This window comes from Dasypus novemcinctus, chromosome 18, assembly GCF_030445035.2.
Source record: "Dasypus novemcinctus isolate mDasNov1 chromosome 18, mDasNov1.1.hap2, whole genome shotgun sequence".
NCBI classification, from domain to species: domain Eukaryota; kingdom Metazoa; phylum Chordata; class Mammalia; order Cingulata; family Dasypodidae; genus Dasypus; species Dasypus novemcinctus.
In genome coordinates this window covers 4497712-4519699 of record NC_080690.1, presented here as the reverse complement: position 1 = coordinate 4519699, position 21988 = coordinate 4497712, and the positions used below count along the sequence as shown (strand labels likewise).

General features: G+C 40.5%; 1 protein-coding gene across 2 annotated transcripts in view; it reads left to right on the top strand.

The window, feature by feature from the left end:
• USP10 (ubiquitin specific peptidase 10) overlaps positions 1 to 21988 on the top strand; it is a 92099-nt gene that overhangs the window by 46875 nt on the left and 23236 nt on the right. For both annotated transcript variants that reach the window (XM_004466986.5, XM_058279638.1), the window contains 2 exons: positions 2298 to 2358; positions 7735 to 8778. In XM_004466986.5, the coding sequence (XP_004467043.1) occupies positions 2298 to 2358; positions 7735 to 8778 (1105 nt within the window). The remainder of the gene's footprint in view (positions 1 to 2297; positions 2359 to 7734; positions 8779 to 21988) is intronic.

The window sequence follows — 21988 nt, the reverse complement described above, 5'->3', positions numbered from 1 at the left end:
GTGCAGTGATGCACGGGTCAGACAGTTCTCAGCGTTCTGGTGTCTTAATGGGATCTCAAAGGCAGGATTCAGGGTGTTCTTAGAGATAGAGGGGAACAAGCAGTGGCAGTGCCAAGAGACTTTAAAGCATGATCCTCCTGTGGGAGGTCCTGAGGAGTGTCTTCACAAGCCTGGAACACTATTTTCAGACTAAGTTGATTTTGATTTCTTTGTATAACTTGATTTCTATTTTTTATATTACTCAGTTTTCATATCTGTGGGATGTGTGTTTTTGTGTTGATTTTCTTTTTTTCATGTGTTCTTTTAACTATAACTGTATAGTTCAAGAAGGAACTTTGGACAAGTCTTAGAATTTCGTTCTGCTGTATATTATTCTATCCATTTACCACAGACTCCTAAGGACATTTTGAGTGGTGGTTTGTTGAGTTAGACAGTGAACACATAACACACACACATATTCTGATTTTTACTTGTTCAAACATTCAATAATTCCTGCAGTTATGCTGCCTTTTCAGTTTGGCAAATCACAATAAGTGTTTTAAACACAGTAACAGGAAATGACACTCTCACTTTGGAGTTTGTGTTATTGGATCCTACCTGTACCACTTAACTAGCCATGTGTCGAGAACAAACCAGCCTTACCCTTTTCATCTGTCAGCTGCCCTCCTATATCCCTAGGCAATGAGAGGAGCGAGCGATTCATTCACTCAGTGCATCCCACAGCCAGTCACTTGATGTTTGTTATTTCTAGTTGATCATCTCCAGTTTGGGTTCTTTCCTTGTGCATGTTGCTTGGCGGGTGGTTTGGGAGTTTAGGTGAGGTTTTCTAGTTCCTGTGGTGGGGTGGTTGCAGAGGAAGGTGACTGAAGGATGATTATTTGTGATTCGACAGCTTTCTGCTTTGGATTGGGGCTTGAAATGGTGAGTGCTGGGGTCCTGCCTCCAAATTGTGAGTCTTCCCAGCATGCCCCACTCTTTCAGATCTGAAGATTTTCTTCAAAGTTCTCTTCCCCAAGCAGAACAGAAAAGAATAAATGTAAAGAGATTGGTTTTATTTTCCTTTTTTTAACATATAACTTTAAGACATAACCTTAGTTTGATATTGGGGATTGCTTTTTTTGCAAAACGTTCTGATATGTAGTATTCACAGTTTTTTTGGTGACAATTCAGAATGATTAAAAACGAAACACTTGTAGTGCCTTAAAATTGTATAGATTTCTGTCCCTAGGGGGCACCCTCATGTTACATTGACCAAAAAAGACCGCATTCTGTGTGTGAGTTAGCTGAACTGTCTTGTGCCTGTAGAGGGACACAATCTGATTCACAGCTTCCACAGACTGTCACCCTTTACAGACACACCGTCTCAGCTTCTGTGTGTGTGTGTGGGCTGTGAGGGCTGCGGGGGTTGCTTTCACCTCTCATGCCAACGCAGTGAATACAGAGGTGCCTGGGCAGCAGAAGTATGTCTAGCCCTCTCAAGTCCTGAAAGTGTTCATTTCTTTTTGAATCACCTATTTATTCTTAGCTTCCCATTTGTCATTAAATCTCTGGGGAGAGAACTCGGAGAGAGAAGCTTTTAATGCTTCTTTTGTTCTGTCTTCCGGAAGCAATTATCTCTTCATTTATCCTTACCCCTTCATCCTAAACTTTCTCACCCCAAGCATGTCCATTCTGAACATTCCCAACTTATAAATAAAAATTATGGTGTAAGTAGGAAAAGAAGAATTTGAAATACTCATAGTTTCATGCTTTAGGCAAGAAGTCAGAAACTTGCCATTTAGCTTTTTTCTCTCTCGCAAACAAAGAATGTGATTTCCAGCCGTAAAATCAGTTATTTAAGGCATTGTTAGAAAGAAAGCTACCTTCCCAGACTTTTTTCCCCAGTGGCCTTTTCTCCACTCTCTGGCCATAGACCAGGTCCCAGCCATGGTTAGCTGTGCTGCACCTTAGGGTTCATGACAAAGAAGTGCAGGCTGTAATAATTAAATGACAGTGATGAGCATTTCGTTGTTGCTTATTTACAAGTCCACTGAAGTCCATTTCAATAGAATTTTTTTACCGCAGTTTTCGCCTCTGTGTAATAACATTAAATATTTGAAGGTATCTCTATAGTGTTTTTTCCTAGTCAAATGAAACCGATTTCAGTTTTATTTACTCCATGTGTGTTATTTTGGTAAATGCAATGAGAAAAGTTGCGTGGATGAATAGGTTTAATGAAGTGTTGTGTTAATGCAGTAGGATATGTTGATTTTTAACATTTTGTTGAATTAAAATTTGTTTTCCACTTCCATGTGCAGCTTCCTCCATACAGTGGAACAGTGTTGTGTGGTGCACAGGCTACAGATGAACTACCTGAGGGTAAGCTGGTTCTCTACTTTATCTCCCTTGAGTGTGATGTGGCCCTGTGTGCTGGGTGGGCAGGCTACCCTGGAAACATTGCTTTCCTGTTCATTCATACCTTTTGAATAATCATGTACTTAGAGTGATGTTCTTGCTGTAAACTATTGCAGATTTGATTATTTAGTCACTTTGGCTAATAAATTAGTTTTAACATTTATTCTGTGCTTCAGCATGACAAACGTTTAAGGTTTAGTTCAGGAAGTAGTTGTTAAATTCTTTTTTTTCCTTAGCAGTTCTCAGTACCACAGGTATGTTATTCTTCATAGCCTCGTGCTTGTGTATGTTCTGAAGTGTGCTTCCTTGTCTTACTGCTGAGGCTGCTGGGTCCCGAAGCATGCTAGTCTCTGAGCTTGTGTTCTGTGTCCTGCTAAGTGGCAGCTTGGCTCTGTCCTTGAAGTTCACAATCACGTCTCGGTGTATCACTAACTCTTGGGAATGCAGCTAACCTCCTCCCCTCCTGGTTTGTTCCTCTTGGTCTCTATTACAGTCACTGAGCTGATTACTGGAGATTGTGTTTACTGAGAGGATTGCATTGTTTAAGAATCCAGTGTTTAAATAATAGCCAGATCATTTAATTATTGCAGGCTCACATACCATTTCATTCTATCAGCCATTTTTCAGTCTGGATCACTGTATTTTAAAGGCCCTTTATAAAGGCCCTATAGGCCTTTGAGAAGGTGAAAGCCAGATGTCTCTTTCAGAGCCAAGGATGTGGATTTCCTGGTTAATGAGCCTGGTCAGACCTGTGGAGAGGGTTTTAATTATAATTTAGGTTTAAATATAAACTGTGAAAATACGAACTAAACTTTTTCTCTGTAGTAGAATCAGAAAATGATTATATCTAAAATTATTTTAGCAATTTTATAAGAAACAGTAAAATAGGGAAAGTGCAGTCTTAATGGATTAGCATGAGTAATAAAATAAAGAAAGTGAAGCCATGAGGAACCCGAGCCTTCTGAGCGGCTTTTTTATCTGCCACCTGCTTAGCCTCCATGTCTCTTTGTCAGTGAGAATCTCCTTGTCTCCATATTGCTTAGCCATGGCTTTGTGCACAGTTAAGTGTGCCACATAGGTTTGTTGAATGTTTAAAAAATGGCTCATTACTTTTAATTTCAAATTACTCCTTTCTGTCTAGTTCAGTTAATGGCCTTACCCTCCACCCAGGAGGCTCTCAAGTCCTCCTCCCCAACATCCAAGCCCTCAGCGTTCTGTTACCATCTTTCCAATCCATTCCTCCCTTCCTTTCTCGTGGCCACTTAACTAGTTCCAGGCCATCTTAACTTTTTGGTCGTTACTTCTTGGTGCGCTTCCCCATCTCTGCTTTCTTCCTTCAACTCTAACTTTTATTCTTCTGAAAATACAACTGGAATCCAGCCATCTGCTTGCACTATCGGTGACAGGCCAGTTTAAAGGTTCCTCATTCTCTGAGGCCTTTTCTCTATACTCTTGCATTTCCATTGCTTTTTATTTCTTTCACAGTTCATATGCCACTGGACATTCATGAATCTGTCTTCCCTTTTAGACTGAATTCAGCTCTTGATGCCAGTATATTCACTCCTAGGAGTTATACTGTAGAGTAGCTGGAATGTTTTAAGCCCTCAGCATGTTTGTTGGATGAATGATTTAGATTTAGAATGAATTGTCCTACTACCTCCTCCCACAATACAGCATGCACTTTTCTACCTGTGCCTTTTTCAGTCGGTTCCTAAAGGTTGAACTATCCTATTTCCCCTTGCCCCATAAAAATTACAGTCATCCTTCAAGTTCTGTGGACCTCTCTTGTAGCTTCTATTTAAAATCATCACTTTTTTCTGTGTCCCACAACATTCTCTTTGTAAAACTGATGAGGTCCCTATCTCATCTTTGCTCTGAATTGTCATCCTCTTGCTCTTAATTGTCATCTTTAGTTGAATGTGTGTTTGTCTTCCTTGTAAATGTAAACCTGAGGGTAGAGGCCTTGCCTCGTTCGCTCTGTACCCTCTAGTGACTGATACAGTCCATGTGCATACAGTAGGTGCTCTGTGATGATTGCACTGACTTGCTAAGAGTTAAGTGGAGAAATTGTAAAGCCACTAAAGCCATAATTTTCAGTCTGTGGTAGTGGGTATGGAATCGCGTGGATGTCTCTGAGCCCTGCAGACTCGGGTTCCCCATCCTGGTCATCGCATTACATGAATGCAGTGAGAGACCTTGAGAAGTCTTGCCTTAAGATGTGTTTGTTTTGCTTGAGCTGATTCTCCTTCCCCCAGCAAACCCACTGCCTGCATGACTTGAGTGTTGAGTTATCAGTGATCTGATATATTGATTGGATTTAAAACACAAGTTTCACAGGCCTTCCCTTACCCCCACAGCTTGACAAACTGTGCTTTTTCAGGACCTCCTAGACTTGCAGTGCAGTGCAAACTTGTGTTCCTACTGATTGTTATATGATTAAAAAAAAAAATGAACTGTTCTGGGCAGGAATCTGCTTTCCATTGAAGTAAGCAAGTGCTGTACTTGGTACATGTTTTAACAAAGCCTTAAGATATTGAAATGGTTCCATTCAGGTCACATCACATTCTAAAATGTTTTATGATATGATAAGATTAAGAATTGAGGGGCAGAAGGCACTGCGTCTATTGGAAATAATCAGAATCTTGCACAAGTTGCATGCCATAATACCTACTCATTTTTCATGTGATTTCACAACCTATACCATTGCATTTACTCTCCAAAGCTTAGCCTTCTGGTATACAGCCTTCTTCACTTGTGTCAGATACATCCATTTCAATGCATGTAACATTGCAACCTCAAAACATGAAATAATGGACAGTCAACCTCTAGGTATAAAAATAAATTCATTTTTCTTTGGTAGTTTCCAAAAAAAGGGAGAAAAAAGGAAATACAAAATCAGTGCTCTGTGGACAAAGGAATCAAAATATGTTATCATCATAGGTATAATCAGCAGCGTTCTTTTTTTCAGGAACTTGTTGTTGTTGGGGAGGAGCATGCTCCCTCCCAGAGGGGAGGTGTGATACTGAACAGAAAGCAAGAATTAGGCCTGCGTGTAGGCCCGCCTGGCCTCCAACTCGCATGTGACTGACTCCTGTCTGGAGCTGTTCTTTTTCTTTCTTAGGGTCCTTTCAAATAAAATAGATTTAATTCTTTGTGGTAGAACACACAGTTCTTTGGGTCTTATGATATTATCTTTTTTCTTCTTTAACTATGCACCTCGAAGAAAAAAATTGACCTTATGGCTAGACTTTGAGAAAATGACATTAAAAGTGAATTGATGGGTTGATGTGTAGCTCAGTGATTGAGCACTTGCTTCCCATGTAAAAGGTTCTGGGTTCAATTCCCAGTCCTACCTTATCCCCTCCCCCCAAAAAAAAAACCCCAAAGCAACAAAACTAAAATGAATTGAAAGGCATGTATCCTTTTGTTCATCATCATCAAAATTTTATAACTATTTCATCAAACATCCGATAACATTGATGCTCAGTGTTGAAAGACACCAATGATTCTAAGATGCAACCTAACTTCAGATATGTAAAAAAACATGTATCTTAGAATGGTTATAATATATAGATTGTGCTTAACTGGGAAAGAGGAAATCAAAAAGATATTTAGGGGGAGCAGATGTAGCTCAGTGGTTGTGTACCTGCTTCCTATGTACGAGATCCTGGGTTCAATCTCCTAAAAAAGAAAAAGATATTTAGAAGTTTGCAGCCCTGACCTTATCTTTTGTTCTTGTAGAAGTATGTTTTACCACTCATGGAGTTAATCCAATATGAATTGATTTAGTTAATCCAGTATGAATTGATTTAGCATTCATGGGGGTGGGGCAATTTAGACTTCATTTGGTTGTTAGTAGAGGAGACTGAGAGGTGGATAATGCCTCTGGCATACCCCTTTAAGAGAGAATCAATTCTTTGGGTAGTTCCTCTCCCCACCCCACCCCCAGTCATTAATTGAATTAAGGTAAAAATTGAAGAAGCTGGATTGTAAAGATCTGATTTTAGAGGCACCCTTCAGTGGCTCTGCTACCCAGCCCTGCCTCCTGCGTGCTGAGAGTGTATAGGACTCGTCTCCTCTGCTATGGCAACGGAATCCTTTTTGTGAGGTCCCAGGGCTGGGGAATGAACTAGGAACCTTGTGTGTGGGAAGTTGGCTCTCAGCCACTGAGCCACATCAGCTCCCATGTTTTTTTGTGGTTCTTTTTGTTCGTTTTGCTTACTGTTTGATTTTGTTTTTTCTAGGAGGCACCGGGAACCGAACCCGGGACCTCCCATGTGGGAAGCAGGTGCTCAACTGCTTGAGTCACATCTGCTTCTCCTGTTCCTTTTTAAAGCTTGTGGAAAAGTTGAGTGACACGGGCTACTGTGAATTGTGTTGAGCTTTGAAGCTGTTGATTAAAGTTTAATTCCATTAGTAAAGATTTAAAAGCAGTCCTCAGTTTGCAAGGAAGATAATCCCAGAGATTTGACTATTATATCTCCTGCCCCCTAACCCCTTTCCTTTTTCACAGATGAACAATAAAACAAGTAGCTTAGGTTCTCAGCCAAAAGAAGTTATGTGTAGAGGATTAATTTCTTATGGCCTCACCTCTCTTTTTCCCTCTTTGGAGGAATTCACGGGGATAAGATATGTATATACATATATACTTTAAAGAAATGATTTTTATGTTATCTCTGGGACCATGCTTAAAGCATTATTAAGTAGGTGAAATTTGGCACCTTGAAAAGTTTCCTTAGTTATGCAGGTTTGAAGTTAAATTTTATAAACTTGGTAAAGAATTATTGACGCTAGTTGGAAAACATATGTGTGTAACTTTCTTCGAAAACATATTAGATTTCACAGTTAATGTATGAATTCACTTCTGTCATAAATTCAAGACACAGGGTGAACATGGTAATGAAACTGTTTCTATTTAACATATTTTAAGATGAAATATGGGGAAGGAGTTCTTTAGGCCCAAAGTAAGCAAATAAGCTAATAAAGTCAAATTCTGTTATAGGAGGCTTTTAAACAGGCAAAATATTATTTGCTTTTTCTTATACATTCATTTAAATTTATATCTTGTGAGTTTCCCTAAGCTACCTGGAAAGTGGAAGATAAACGTAGGCTTCTGTTTTTCATATCCCCAAATTAAATATAATTTTACAGTTATTTTATATTTTTAGCAAATCATTTCTTCAGCACAGAAAGAAAATATACCTTAGCTTTGTTAATTAGGAAAAGGATTTAAGGTCTCAGTTTTCAGAAAGGAAATGAATACTTACTAATACTTTTATATTTTGTGTAGCTGTTGACTTCTGCAGTGGTGTATTGACTGACTGTTTTCTTCCTACACAGGACAAGAATATCAGAGAATTGAGTTTGGTGTTAATGAAGTAATAGAACCCAATGCTACTTTGTCAAGAACCCCCAACTACAGTATTTCAAGCACGTTGAATCCTCAGGCCCCTGAATTTATTCTTGGTTGCACACCTTCCCAGAAGACCTCTGATGACCTAGATAAAGAAGCAAATTGCAGCTCTGTTGAATGCCAGTACCCAGACTCTCCCCTTGACTTGGACGGCACTTCTCATGTGGAAGCTGAAGTTTTGGAAAACGATGGCGTCTCAGGTGGCCTTGGACAAAGGGAGCGTAAAAAGAAGAAAAAACGGCCTCCTGGCTATTACAGTTACTTGAAGGATGGCAATGATGGGAGTCTCCTCACGGAAACCCTGGTCAATGGGCATGCTGGTTCAGCAGTCCCGAACAGTGCGAGCCCAGAGGATGCCGAATTTATGGGTGATATACCGCTATCAGCCACACCCAGGACTTGTAACAGCCCTCAGAGTGCCATGGACTTCATCGGTGACACTGTGCCTGATGGCTCTTTCCTCAGAGCACTCGACAGTAATGCCAGGACTGCGGGGCAGCCTGAGGCTTGCCACCTGCCCGACTTTGAACAGTCATGCCTCCCTGCAGAGGCTGGCAGAGACAGCCTGGTAAGGACAGCTGTGGCTCAGCCTTATGTTGGTACTGATACTACTGAAAACCTTGGCGTTGCTAATGGACAAATACTTGAATCCTTGGGTGAGGGCTCAGCTGCCAACGGGGTCGAGTTGCACCTGCTGGAGAGCATGGACTCAGACCCAGCTAAACCCGAGAGCGCTTCGCTGCCTGCTGACCCCACGGCCTCAGCGGCAGGCTCCCTTCCTCTCAGCCAGCCTGCTAAGTCCTGGGCTAGTCTTTTTCATGATTCTAAGCCCTCTTCTTCCTCGCCTGTGGCTTATGTGGAAGCTAAGTATTCCCCTCCTGCCACATCTCCCCTGGTCTCTGAAAAGCAGGTTGAAGTCAAAGAAGGGCTTGTTCCGGTTTCAGAGGATCCTGTAGCCATAAAGATTGCAGGTATAGTTATAAAGATACAAATCCAAAGTGAAGATGGGCACAAATGCCATCTGCTGCTGAATGGGAATTTCACCATGGTCTTTGATTATATTTATATATTGTTACCCATATTACTAGGCCACCTCTTAATAGGAATTTCTGAAGAACGCCTTTGTCTTAAATGTTACCTAAAAGTAGAACAATATAAATAAGTAAAAATAATAATAGATAGATAATAATAATAGAACAATAAAAATAAGTAAAAAGTATGTGTGTGTGTTGGGGGGTATCCCTTCGATATTAAGTGAAAAGGCCATGTCTCTCACTAGTCCTTTTCAATGGACAGCTTGCAATTCCTTTTCTTGCTTTTGGTCAAGTAGATCTGCTCCATCCTGCAAATGTGTAATGAATGAACCTGTCCTCTCTGTGCTACAGATTTGTACTCACTTTGTACTGTTTTTTTTTTTTTTTTCTTTTTTTAAGACAGAGAAAAGAATCTTATGAATAACACAGGTTTTTACTTTGTAATGCCTGCTTTGGATTGAGTAGATGGACTTTATTTACAGTTTTAGCACACCAAGATCAGCTCTTGACAGGAAAAGAAAGATTATCAAATAGTTTGCAAAAAGTTAACATTTTATTTCAAAGTGCTAAAGCTCTAAACTAGGACCAATTCAACAATAAAAATGTAATGTTGCATAACTTGTGGGCTCTTTTTCAAGTTGAGCTTAAAGGAGAAAGTAAAAAAAAGGAGAGCATATATGTACACACACGTAAGACATATAAGCTGTTTTTCTAGGTTTGATTCTAATGAGAAGGTCAGTGACTGACTCTTCAGATTCTTGCCCCATTAGCTGAGTTAAAATAAATTGTGTCATTCAATCTTTGGGCTTTGTGTAATAGTTACTGATTTAACATTTCAGAAACCCTGACAGCATTCATATCAGGTTCAAGATGAATGTGACAGCAAACAGCACAATGTCTACTCTTTTGTGACCTTCAGAATTCCATAAAAACTAGATACATTCTTTTGATGGCAGTTGGGTGGAAGGAAGCAATGCTAAGAAAAACAGGGAGCGGTTTATTCCTTCCACTAAAAATATTACTTTGAATAATCTTGGTGTTCTGGAGTTCTTTTTAAGTGAGAAAATATTTGATAGGCCAACCAGTATCACTTTGGGCTTCTTAAGTTTTTTAAAAGCCATGTGATTTCTGTGTTGTAACTTCCAGAATATATTCATTGCAAGGGAACAATGTAAAAGTCAAAATAAGAGAATGTTAACCTTTGTATAGATTAAGTTAACAGTTTATTTTTAACCTGCAGTAAGAAATGCTGGTAGAGTGCCTTTTAAAAAGTGTATTCAAAATTAAATGTGTATTTCTGAGTCACGAAAGCATTGTAATTATACTTTTGTTGCTAAAAATTACGTCAAAAAGGAAAATCTCTCATTCTGGGGAATTTTGCAGTCCCTCCTTAAAATAAGAAAGAAAAGCTTATTTTGAGTGTTTTGAAAACATTCTAGCCATAGTTATATGATACTTTAAATGTGGTTTGATACATAATTTGTGATATTCTACATATGCTGAAGTTTAATTTTTAATCTGTGATATAAAATACTGTGAAAGTAGAAGACTCTTAGCCATTTGAGTTAGCCGAGGGGAGAGCATTGCTATAAAAGTCCAAGAAACAGTGTTTGAGTTGGTGTACCCCACTTCCCCTAAACAGATTTAATCCTATTTCTTAATCCTGTTTTGATTAGGCCAGTTATCAGATGTTTTAATTATCTGAGTAAAAGTTTAATCCTTTTAAAATATTTTATTCTTTTAAGCCTGTTCGTTGAACCATAGATAGAAATAATGTGACTCTACCTGTCACCCTAAATAACTCCTGGGATCATTAGAGCTTAAAGTATTGTTTAGAATTTTCCCCTTTTGTCATTTTCTCCTATTTAGAGATCTACTTTATAAAGATAAAATATATTCAGTTTGTTATACATTAAATCCACTACCACACATACACATAAAAACCTTTTAATGAATGTGCTTTCTTGTATCATTTAACGGGCTGATCTGTTAAAAGATCTGTTGCTGTGGTAGTACACTTAGACTTGCATTAGCCAGCTAGCTGGTTTTACTGAGAGAGTGATTGCTATGTTTAAAGGTGTATTTATTAACTTTGGGAAAAAGGGAGAAGGGAGGAACTGCTGCATCAAACTCTGTTCTTTCCTGAATTCTTCGAATAAGATCCCCAGCTGGACCTGAAATCCATTTATTTGTTTTTAAAAATTTTTAATTAATTAATTTTTTTCTTCTTTATTTTCTTTTAAATGTTACATTAAAAAAATATGAGGTCCCCATATACCCTGCATCCCCTCTACCCCACCCCTCCCACATCAACAACCTCTTCCATCATTGTGGCACATTCACTGCACTTGGTGACTACATTCTGGAGCACTGCTGCACCTCATGGACAGTGGTCTACATTGTAGTCTATGCTCTCCCCCATTCCACCCATTGGGCCATGGCAGGGCACACAATGTCCAGCTTCTGTCCCTGCAGCACTATTTATTTCTGATGTCACATTTCTAAACCATTTCCCCTGTCATTAAGTCTGTGCTTAAATAAATGCTAACTAAAGATGAAATACAAATAGTGGGGGTAAATCAACTATAAAAGAAGAGTGATAATCATACAGCATTTTGAAGTGAAAGGCAGCCAACACTTAATTACTTGTAGGCAGTTTGTTCTAGTGGATTCTGCTTTCACCTTCTCAGTGGCATGGTCACCCTCCCCTCTTCTCTTTATCGATTATTGGTCAACATTTTACTTGATTTCCTGTTTCTTCCTAAGTGTAAACTCTGATTTATGAAGGAGATTGATAGGAAGACGTGACCTGAAACACTAAATGTTTTTTCCGAACCCTCAAGAAGCATGAACTAAAGCAGAGAAGGCCTTGAGAGTTGGAAAGGGATATGTCTTCCAGTGAATGGTTCACATTAGTTAAGAGGGGATATTTGCCATTTTTCTCCTGAGCCAGGGGACAAGAAAAGGAAACTAGAAAAATCTTAATAGCTTGTGTTTGAAAATGGTTGCAAAGCATCGGACAAGCCCATATTCAAGGCAAAGGATGACAGATACAAGGAGTGCAGGGGTTATCTCTGCTGTTTCTGCCCTTCATAGGTGATCAAGAGTGGATGGTACATGTTACGTTAGAGATTAAATGTATACTTGTAAGGAACATTAAACTTTCCCTGGGTCTTTACTAAGGGGCATTTGTTATATTATAATCCTAAATGGTATCAAATGCTTTCAGATCACAAATAGAGCTATTTTTAATTTATGGTTTGCCCTTAAAAATGTGTGTCCATGTATTTTGATTTAAAAGGGAGTAAATGGCCCTGGGTAAGGAGAGGGACTACACCAAATATCCAAATAAAAATTCCAATGAAAGGAAATTTGATAAGCTGAAGCCTTTAGCATTCTAAAAAAAATTCTGTTCTATGAGGAAATTGAAGTATCTTTCTAGTAATGTCATTTATTAAAAATTGCTGGGTGCGGATGTGGCTCAACCTGTTGAGTGCCCATCTCCCACATGGGAGGTCCTGGGTTTGGTTCCTGGTGCATCCTGAAAAAACGAAAACAATAAGCAAAACAAAACAGTCAAAAAGACCAACTCAGGGAAGCTGATATGGCTCAGTGGTTGGAAAAAAAAATTGTTAGCTCATACCTGTTTAGTAGATGGTCTGCACAGTGGTGTTATGCCTTAAAATTGTTGATGGAGAGAGCAACATAGTCATTGCAACCTAGGTGTATCTAGAAAAATGAATTCCCATATCCATTTTAAGTGTAAATGTAAATGTGTCATAATACTGATCTTGTTTTGGTGGTTTATAAATCATATGTATACTTCCCACCTTGGGAAACAACTTCTCAAATATTTTATTTTCAAACACTCAAAAGAGCAAAGACAGTGAAAATGTTAAAAAGGTACAGCACCCATTTCCGGGAATCTGCACTTGTGGATTGAGAGTTCCGTCCAGTATGATTTGATATGTATATTCCTTTGTTGATCTGTGTGATGCGACCATCAATAGGAATTAAAATTTGAGACTTTTAGGAAACTTAATTTGGTCTTTAGTCAATGGTAGTGGTACATTTTGGTTGCTTTGCTGTCCTTCACTTGTTTAGGTAACCAAGGTAGTGTGTGTTCTTCCACAGTGTTGGAACACATGGAGAATGTTGTGGAAGTTAGAAAGGTGACAGAAAAGCAGGTCAACAGGATCAGAATGTCAATTACGGACCAATTATTGAGCCTCAAAAATCATTGAAATTTCCGTACCATGCATTTTCGTGGATTTTAAATAGTAATATGACTTCAAAATCCTAATTTTTGTAATTTTAGGAAAACAAAATTTGATGCATAAAATATGTATATAAGAGTAATTAGCTTACATTGACCTTGATATTTATAATGCTACTGTTGGCCATTGAGTTTGTAAGTACTGTTTCATTTGAATGGTTTATGGCAACATATGTCAGCTAGCTTTGTGTCTTGATATTAAAAGGTATTAAGCAGCTCGCTTTTCTTTGTATATCAGCAGATTTCAAAAGAAAGTTTAATTCAGCCACTTAATATTTGAGCTACTACAAAAGTGAAGACATTGTTTCAATTTTGTATATTTTGTGTGGTGTTGAGTAATTCTGGTATTCTCACCCCCTTCTAAAAGCATCATTCTGGTCAGCCTCACCAGCTCCTCTGATTGGTTAGACCATCTTCCTAAAGTTGCTCTCTAAATGGATCTAAGTGAAAAATCACTCCAACAATTAAAGCAAAAGAAGGGAAGAAGTTGGAATTATGACAGTCAATTTCTGATTATTTGCCCTAGAAGAAGGTGAAATAGATAAACCAACAATGATGACTTTGGATTCAGGTCAGATCTAAAGTTTCAAACTCAGAAATACTCTGCCTTTTTTGCCTTCTGTTCCTTAATAGCCCCCCATTCTCTGTTGGTTTTTTTTGCTTTTGTTTTTGACCATCGTAATTTTAATGCTTATTGTACTTTCGGTTAGAAATAAAATAGTAAATGGGAATGATGATAAGGTTATAAAAGGAACCTAAATAGAGGAAGGAGTCATACTAGAAAATTGAATGCAGCATTAATACTGTTTGTCTATAAATCATGAAGAATTGACTTTGAATTGTAGGCACAGGATTCATTCCTTTTACCCAAGTTCAATTGAGTAACAGTGAGTGTTGACTTTTTACAAGGAATCAGACATCCTTGCACAGTGCTCTTTTATTCCTAGAAGTAGAAGAGGAGGAACTTACTGATGAACTTAACGGTGTCACTGTATGCTTCAGTTTATGGTTATTGAAATTTAAGAAAAAAAGTCTCACAGTACATGTTACACAATTGCACCTTTAAATGTTTTGGAAGTTTGGGTTTTAAGGAGAAATCTTAATTAGGTATCGAATCTTAATTTTAAAAATTTCCTTTCCAGTCTTATTTCTTTTGAAATGGAACTTTATTCATATGTATTTACAAAATGTTCAAAACTTTAAGAAATTTAAGCTAACTTATTTCTTCTTGGTATTGTGAACGTTGTTGGCTCTCTTAAACTCTTGTGTAATAAAGGTTATGGTGTCTGTGACGAGCCACCCATCATGCCAGGTGTTTCCCACCCACTGCCCAGTGCTCTGTGTTGCAGGTGAGGCCTCAGTGGGCTCTGCTCCAAGTTGCAAAATGAACTAAGGTGCAGAGTCTGGATTTGAACCCAGGTCCCTCTGGTTTGTGCGTCTCGGCTCTTGTCCTTACTGTGCTTCTCCATAGGTCCTCTCCAGTAGGCTTTCTGAACTGGGGCTATAAAACTGAACCTTTAAGACCTTTAAGCCCACCGAGTCATATCTAAAAAACTTGGATGCAGTCATTTGCCATTGCCAGCAACTTGAATGACTGCGTGTCTGATCCATCCCACATTTGTGTAGAATGAGGACTTACTGTATGCCACACACTGTCTAGGTGAATGAGTGCCACATACATTCCCTCCTAGGCTAAGGAATAAGAAAGGAACAGGCGACTCATATTAGCAGAAATAAATAATCATTTGCAGAAGGATGTGGGGAAAGGAGGCTAGGAGGAGACCTGACACAGGTAGTAGGGGTGCCAGTATCAGGCTGGTGACAAGGCGATTAAATACTGTTCCTGGACAAGAGGACTCCCTTGAGTAGTTGGCAGCAAAAGAGTATAGTCTCTAAGGAGCTTCCTGTCTAGGGAGGAAGACAAACACCCCTAGTACAAGGGAAACAGGTGGTGCCTGCTGCCATGGAGACCCACTGTTGAGACTCTTAGGTGCCTTCAGGGCAGAGACTTCAGTCAGTCTTTTCAGAGTAGGATTTAGGGGTTTTGGAAGATCCTAACAATAGAATGACAATATATATTCCTTTCTGGCAGATATGCTCCTGTAGAGAAAACTTGTCTGGAATAAATACTCATTTAGAAAAATCTAATTTGTTCAATGTCTCCCGTCCATATTTGTCTGTGAAGTCTACATTTAAAACTGTTGTACCAGTGAGCTCTTTCTTTAAATGCTTGAAAAGAAGTTCAGTATATTCTCTAATAAATATACCAAATGTCTTCTTTATGTTTTAGATAATGTTTCAGAGTTTTTGCCTTTTTGGTTTGCTTTTGTACAAAAGTACATGTCTACCTGGGATATCCTGTTTCTTGCAGCTATTAAACTCACCACTAGGTGATGCTAAAAGACTCGAACGTAATATTGTGGAAACTGACCAGTGAAACTTTTTTTTACCTTCCTGCTCCTCAAAATAAGCAAACCACCAGTAATGGTCAGAACGTGGCATTGATTTGAGGGAAGGGTTGATGTAGAATTAAGAGTTTCTGTTCCACTGATACCCACTACTTCTCAAATAAGTGTTTGAAAGAAGTCAGCTTATGTTAGTTTTATTTAGCTCTATGCCCTGATTCCATAAGGCTTGAGTGCTTAAACATCCAGGTCATGCATTCTCAATTTTTAAAAACTTTTTATTTTGAAATTATTTCTAACTTATTGGACAGCTACAAAAATAATAGAGAAATCCGTACAAAAATAATAAGAGAACTACAACATACCTTCATCCTCCCAGATCTTCAAATCCACCAATTTTAATATTTTGCCACATTTGCCCTTATCATTCTATCTGTCCATCTGTCTCTATTTATTTTTAAAAGGTTTATTTTATTTATCTCTCTCCCCTTTCCCCCTGTTTTCTGTTCTCTGTGTCCATTCGCTGTGTGTTCTGCATCTGCTTGCATTATCTGGCTGCACTGGGAAACTGCATCTCTTTTTTGTTGCGTCATCTTGCTGTGTCAGCTCTCCATGTGTGTGGCGCCACTTCTGGGTGGGCTGCGCTTTTTTCCTGTGGGGCAGCTCTCCTTGTGGGGCGCACTCTGCGGGGCGCCTCTGCATAGCACAGCACTCGTTGCACACAGCAGCACTGCGCATGGGCCAGTTCACCACATGGGTCAGGAGGCCCTGGGGATTGAAACCTGGACCTTCCATATGGTATGCAGACACTCTTATCAGTTGAGCCATGTCCGCTTCCCTATCTCTCAATTTAAATCAGTCTATTTTCTGAGTGTAGGTTGTGTGCATCGTACACTTAATATTGCCATGTACATTTCATGTGAACAAGGATAGTTACCACCATAAATTCAGTTAGCAAGGTGAAGGAATTTTATGTTATGTAGAAAGCTTACATTCTATATTCCAGTTTTTTCATATGTCCCAATAATGTCCTTTTGAGCCTTCTCTCCTCTGGTAAATCCCTTTCAGGATCATATGTTACATTTAATTGTCATTGTCTAGTTAGTTGCCCTCTTTCTTTTTTAATTGTGGGAACATATATACAGCATAAACTTTCCCTTCTCAGCCGCTCCCAAATAGGCCATTCAGTGGGATTCACCACATTGACAATGTTGCGGTGCCCTCACCACCTTCCATTTACTAAAACTTTCCATCTCCCCAAACAGACACCCTTTACACATTAACTCTGCATTTCCCCTGTCCCCAGCCTCTGGCAACCTATACTCTACTTTCTGTCTCTGAGTTTACATGTTGTCTGATACTGTTCTGTAGATAGTTACTATGGGGCTTAAATTTAACATCCTACATCTGTTAACAGTCTTGTTTGCTTTGATGCCAGTGTAACTTAAGTAGTATACACAGACTACTCCTTTTGTCTCCCCACCTTTATGTAGTTCTTGTCACAAATTACATGTTTGTACATGTTGAAACCAAAACCAATGGACTTTTCATGACATTTTATGCATTTGCTTTTTAGATATTATAGGAAGTAAAAAGTGGAGTTAAAAATCGGAAGTGCAGTAGTACTGGCATTTATATTTACCCTTATCGTCCTCATCGGTGATCTTTTGTTTCTTCATGTGGCTACAATCTATTGCCTATTATCTTTCTTTTCAACCTGTACAACTCTTTAGAATCTCTTATAGGGCTGATGCACTTCAGCTTCTGTTTATCTTTGAATGTCTTAATCTCTCCCTCATTTATGAAAGACAGTTTTGCTGGCAGTAGAATTCTTGATTGGCAGCTTTTTTGCTTTCATCCCTTTAAATATGTCATCCCACTGCCTTTCTTGCCTCCATGGTTTCTGATGGGAAATTTGCCCTTAATCTTATTGAAACTTCCTTGTATGTGCCACGTTGCTTCTTTCTTGCAGCTTTCAGGGTCCTTTTTTTAACTTTCATACTTGATAGTTTTGCCATACTGTGTTAGAGAGCGGGTCTGTTCGGGTTTATTCTGGTTGGAGTTCGTTGAACGTCTTAGTGGTTGTTTCAGTTTGCCAGAGGGTTGCTGATGCAAAGTACCAGAAATGTGTTGGCTTTTATATAAAGGAGATTTATTTGGGGTAAAAGCTAACAGTTTCGAGGCCGTGAAATGTCCAAATCAAGGCACCATCAGAGGTGCTTTCTCCATAAGTCAGCTACTGTTGATCCTTCTGTCTGGCCACATGGTGAAGCAGTGTGGCCACCCATCTCTGTTGAGGTCTCTGCCTTCCTTCCAGAATCTACTGTCTCCTGGAGTTCAGTTATGGGCCACCAGACATAGGGCTTGTCTCTTACCCGGTCTCCTCTGTTACCTTCTCTCTCAGTCTTGGCTGCTGCACTTACCTCCTCAGTTCAGCTGTGAGCTCATCCTTCCCTTGGCCTCAGCTCTTTGAGCCTCTTGGAGTTTCTTTCCTTGAGCTCAGCTGTACGCAGACCTGGAGTCCTTTGTCTCACATGGCAGGATCAAACACGGTGGTTTCCTTTTCCTCTGTGTCTCCCTTTATATCAGACCCAACAAGAGGATGGAGACTCAGCCTCAGTCACAGATCACTGATGTCATTCAGTCAAAAGGTTCCCACATGCACAGGAATGGATTAATTCAAAAAACATAATCCTTTCCCTTTTGGGATTCTTAAAAGAACTTCAGACTGCCACAGATGTGTATGCCCATGTCTTTGCTTAAATTTGGGAAGCTTTCACCCTTTATTTCTTTGAATATATTCTCTCTTCTCCTTACTCTCTTCTCCTTGGGCTCTCACGTTGTATATATTGGTACAATTGATGGTGTCCCACAGGTTTCTCAGGCTCTGTTTACTTTTTCTGATCCTCAGATTGGATGATTTCAATGGTCCTGTCTTCAGGGTCATTGATTCTTTCTTCTGCCAGCTCCAGTCTGCTATTGAACCCCCCCCTCCCCCAGGGAATTTTAAATTTTTCTTACTGTGGTCTTCAGCTGTGTTTGGTTCCTTTTCATAACTTCCATCTTTGTATTAATATTGTCTTTATGTTCATCTCTTGTTTTCCTGATTTCTTCTAGTTCTTTGTTCCTGTTTTCCTTGAGCTCTAAGAGCATACTTAGGGCCATTTAAAAAAGTCTATCTGATATGTGCCAGTTCCGGTCCTCCTTGTTAATGTTTTCTGATGCTTTAATCTTTTCCTTTGTCTGGGCCATCACTTCCTGTTTCCTTTTTGTATGTTTTGCAATATTTTATTGAAACCTGGACATTTTGTTATTTTTCTGCATTATTGTTGGAACTTAAACTCTGAGGTTCCTTAAGCTCGTATCTCGCTAGTGTTTTGACAGAACTTTCCTTGAATGCCAGGAGCTAACACACACACACACACACAAATGTAAAAAAAGAAGACACTTTCCCCAGTCTTTGCAGGTTGATCTGTTGGAAATGCTGTGCTTCAGGGCTTATCTCACACATTGAGTTTAGAGGATAGCTCCAGGCCAAAGCGTAGGACTCTCCCATCCCTGCATTCTTGTTGTCTTGGGCATGTGTGTGTGACTCTAGGAATTCCCCTGTTTAGACAGTTGCGAATGTCCCCTTTCCCCAAGAAACAATTTTTCATGGTCCCAGTTACTGTACTGTACGTCGTACTAGCCCTCCCTCGCCCCGGGCAGTGTGACTTGACTGCTAGCCCACTGTGTTCTCTAGGAGTGCCTAGTGAGCTGCTTTTACGTGCATGACAAGTTCTGGGATGGCGGGCCTGCAAGTGCCTTGGTTCAGTCCCTCAGGCCACCACCAGAGTGATTGGGCCTGACATAGGTGTCAGTATTTGCACAAGGGTTACTCTGCTCCCTCTGAAACCAAGACCAGGGATCTGCACTGAGAGCACAGGCACAGGCTTGTTGGTGTTGAAACAGTGGGGGGTCAGCCAGGATGCCCTGAGTTCCTACTTTTTTTTTTTTTTAGGAGGTATGGGGGATTGAACCGAGAACTTGTACGTGCAAAGCAGGTGCTCAGCCACTGAGCTATACCTGCTCTGCAAGATCCTACTTCTTTCAAGTAGCCTTTTTCTTGATTCAGCACTTGACCTATTACTGCAGTCCTTTGAGAAAAGGAGCTTTGAGAAAAAATTTCTGCCAGCTCTTGCCAGTTGTTCAGAGCTTCTTTGTGGAGACAGAGCTCTGGAGCTTCTTACTCTGTCATCTTGATTGCCATCTTCTCCATTTTTGGACCGCCTCTGAACAGACATGTTTTTGAGCCATTTAAAATAATTGACGTAGAAGCAAAGTTTCAGATAGATCTTATATGCTTTCCTCTGGTTAGTTTCTTTTTGTTTTCCATAAGCATCTGTGCTGAACTTGAAAATTAATCCCTTTGGTTCCCTCTTCCCTTCTCCATCTACTTTCACTTCTTCCCACACCCTGTAAAAGTTTGCCTCCCAGAGCATCAAGAAAGTTGAGGCTGCTGTTTCATTTCTTTTCCCTGTAAAGTTCGATGTGCCTGCCCTTTCCCCCTGTCTCCCCCTTCCCCTCCCTGTAGTCCTGGACCCCACTGTGAGCCCACACCTGCGTCTCTCTCCTCAGCCAGCCTTCTGGCAGGAACATTCGGTGCTTGCTACCTCTGCTCTCGCACATTCCTTCCGTGGTGCGCTAAAACCAGGCTCCTCCCCCCGCCCTGAGGAAGGGAAGCTGCAGTGTCCTTCCTCCTTCTGGAGCTCCCTGCTGGGCTCATCTCTGCCTGCCACTTACACATGAATGTGGGTGGTGCTCTGAGGGCTCCACTTCTTACCCATTGTTCCTTTTGCTGTGTGCCCTGTCGGATTGTACGGGTCCAGCCCTGAACTGCAGGGGCTTGTGTTTGTGTGAGTATCCGTGTTACTTGCTGGCCTTGAGTATAGATATGCCCTTTATTGGAGGTGTCTGGGTACCCAGTAGCAGCATGTCTAGAACTGAGCTCATTATCTCATTACACCACACAAAAAATAACCTGCTCATCTTGCTGTGTTTCTCGTGGAAGGATCTCACTGAAGCCAGAGAATGTTCTTCCATTGTCTCAATTATTCTTCCTCAGCTTCCGTTTGCTCTAATCAGCCCCTAGCCTCCTCAGCATGTCTTCAGGCCTTGGATTGGGCTGTGCATCCTTCCTAGTACCCCCTTCAGCTTAACCTGCATGGCGTGTTTGCAGTCAGCGATGGCAGTGTCCCTTTCCTTCATTGGTCCACGAGCTCTCCAAGGGCAAGGGCTGTCCTTAGGTGTCTTTGTGCCTCCAGTGCCTGGTGCCTAGGTGGCTTAGCAAGTGATTGTTCAGGTGGCAGCAGATGGCATCATGCTACTTGGCAAAGGCTTGAATATAATGGATTTTTTTTTTTTAAGATTTATTTTATTTATTTCTCCACATCCCCTGCTTGTTTGGATTTGCTGTGTTTGTTATGTTCTGGTCTTCTTTTTAGGAGGCACCGGAAACCAAACCTGGGACCGCCCGTGTGGGAGGGAGGTACCTAATGACTTGAGTCACCTCTGCTCTCTGCTTTTTTGTGTCTCCTATTATGTTTCCTCCTTGTATCTCTTATTGCATTATCTTGTTGCTTCAGCTTGCTGTGCCAATTCATTGCATCAGCTCATCACATCAGCTCTCTGTCTTGCTCATCCCATGTGGTAGGTGGGAGCTCAGTCACTTGAGCCACATCTGCTTCCTGGAAGACAGTTCATTTTTTGTTTGTTTGTTTTTGAGGAAGTACCGGGGACAGGGGATTGAATCCAGGACCTTGTATGTGGGAAGCCAGCGCTCAACCACTGAGCAACATTTCTCCCTGAGGTGTTTTTTTTTTCCCATTTGTTTTGCTTCTTGCTTTTTTTTTTTTTTAAAGGGAAGCTGGTAGCTCAAGCACTTGAGCCACATCCACTCCCAATACCATGCTGGGGGTTTTTTCCCCGCACTTTCTCCTTGTTTGCACTTGCTGTGTCTGTTCATCTTCCTTGTTTATTTATTTATTTATTTATTTATTTTTTAAAAAAGATTTATTATTTATTTATTTAATTTCCCCCCCTCCCCTGGTTGTCTGTTCTTGGTGTCTGTTTGCTGTGTCTTGTTTCTTTGTCCGCTTCTGTTGTCGTCAGCGGCACGGGAAGTGTGGGCGGCGCCATTCCTGGGCAGGCTGCTCTTTCTTTTCACGCTGGGCGGCTTTCCTCACGGGCGCACTCCTTGCGCATGGGGCTTCCCCACGCGGGGGACACCCTTGCGTGGCACAGCACTCCTTGCGCGCATGAGCGCTGCGCGTGGCCAGCTCCACACGGATCAAGGAGGCCCGGGGTTTGAACCGCGGACCTCCCATATGGTAGACGGACGCCCTAACCACTGGGCCAAAGTCCGTTTCCCTTCCTTGTTTCTTTAGAGGCACTAGGAACCCAACCCAGGACCTCTGATGTGGGAGGG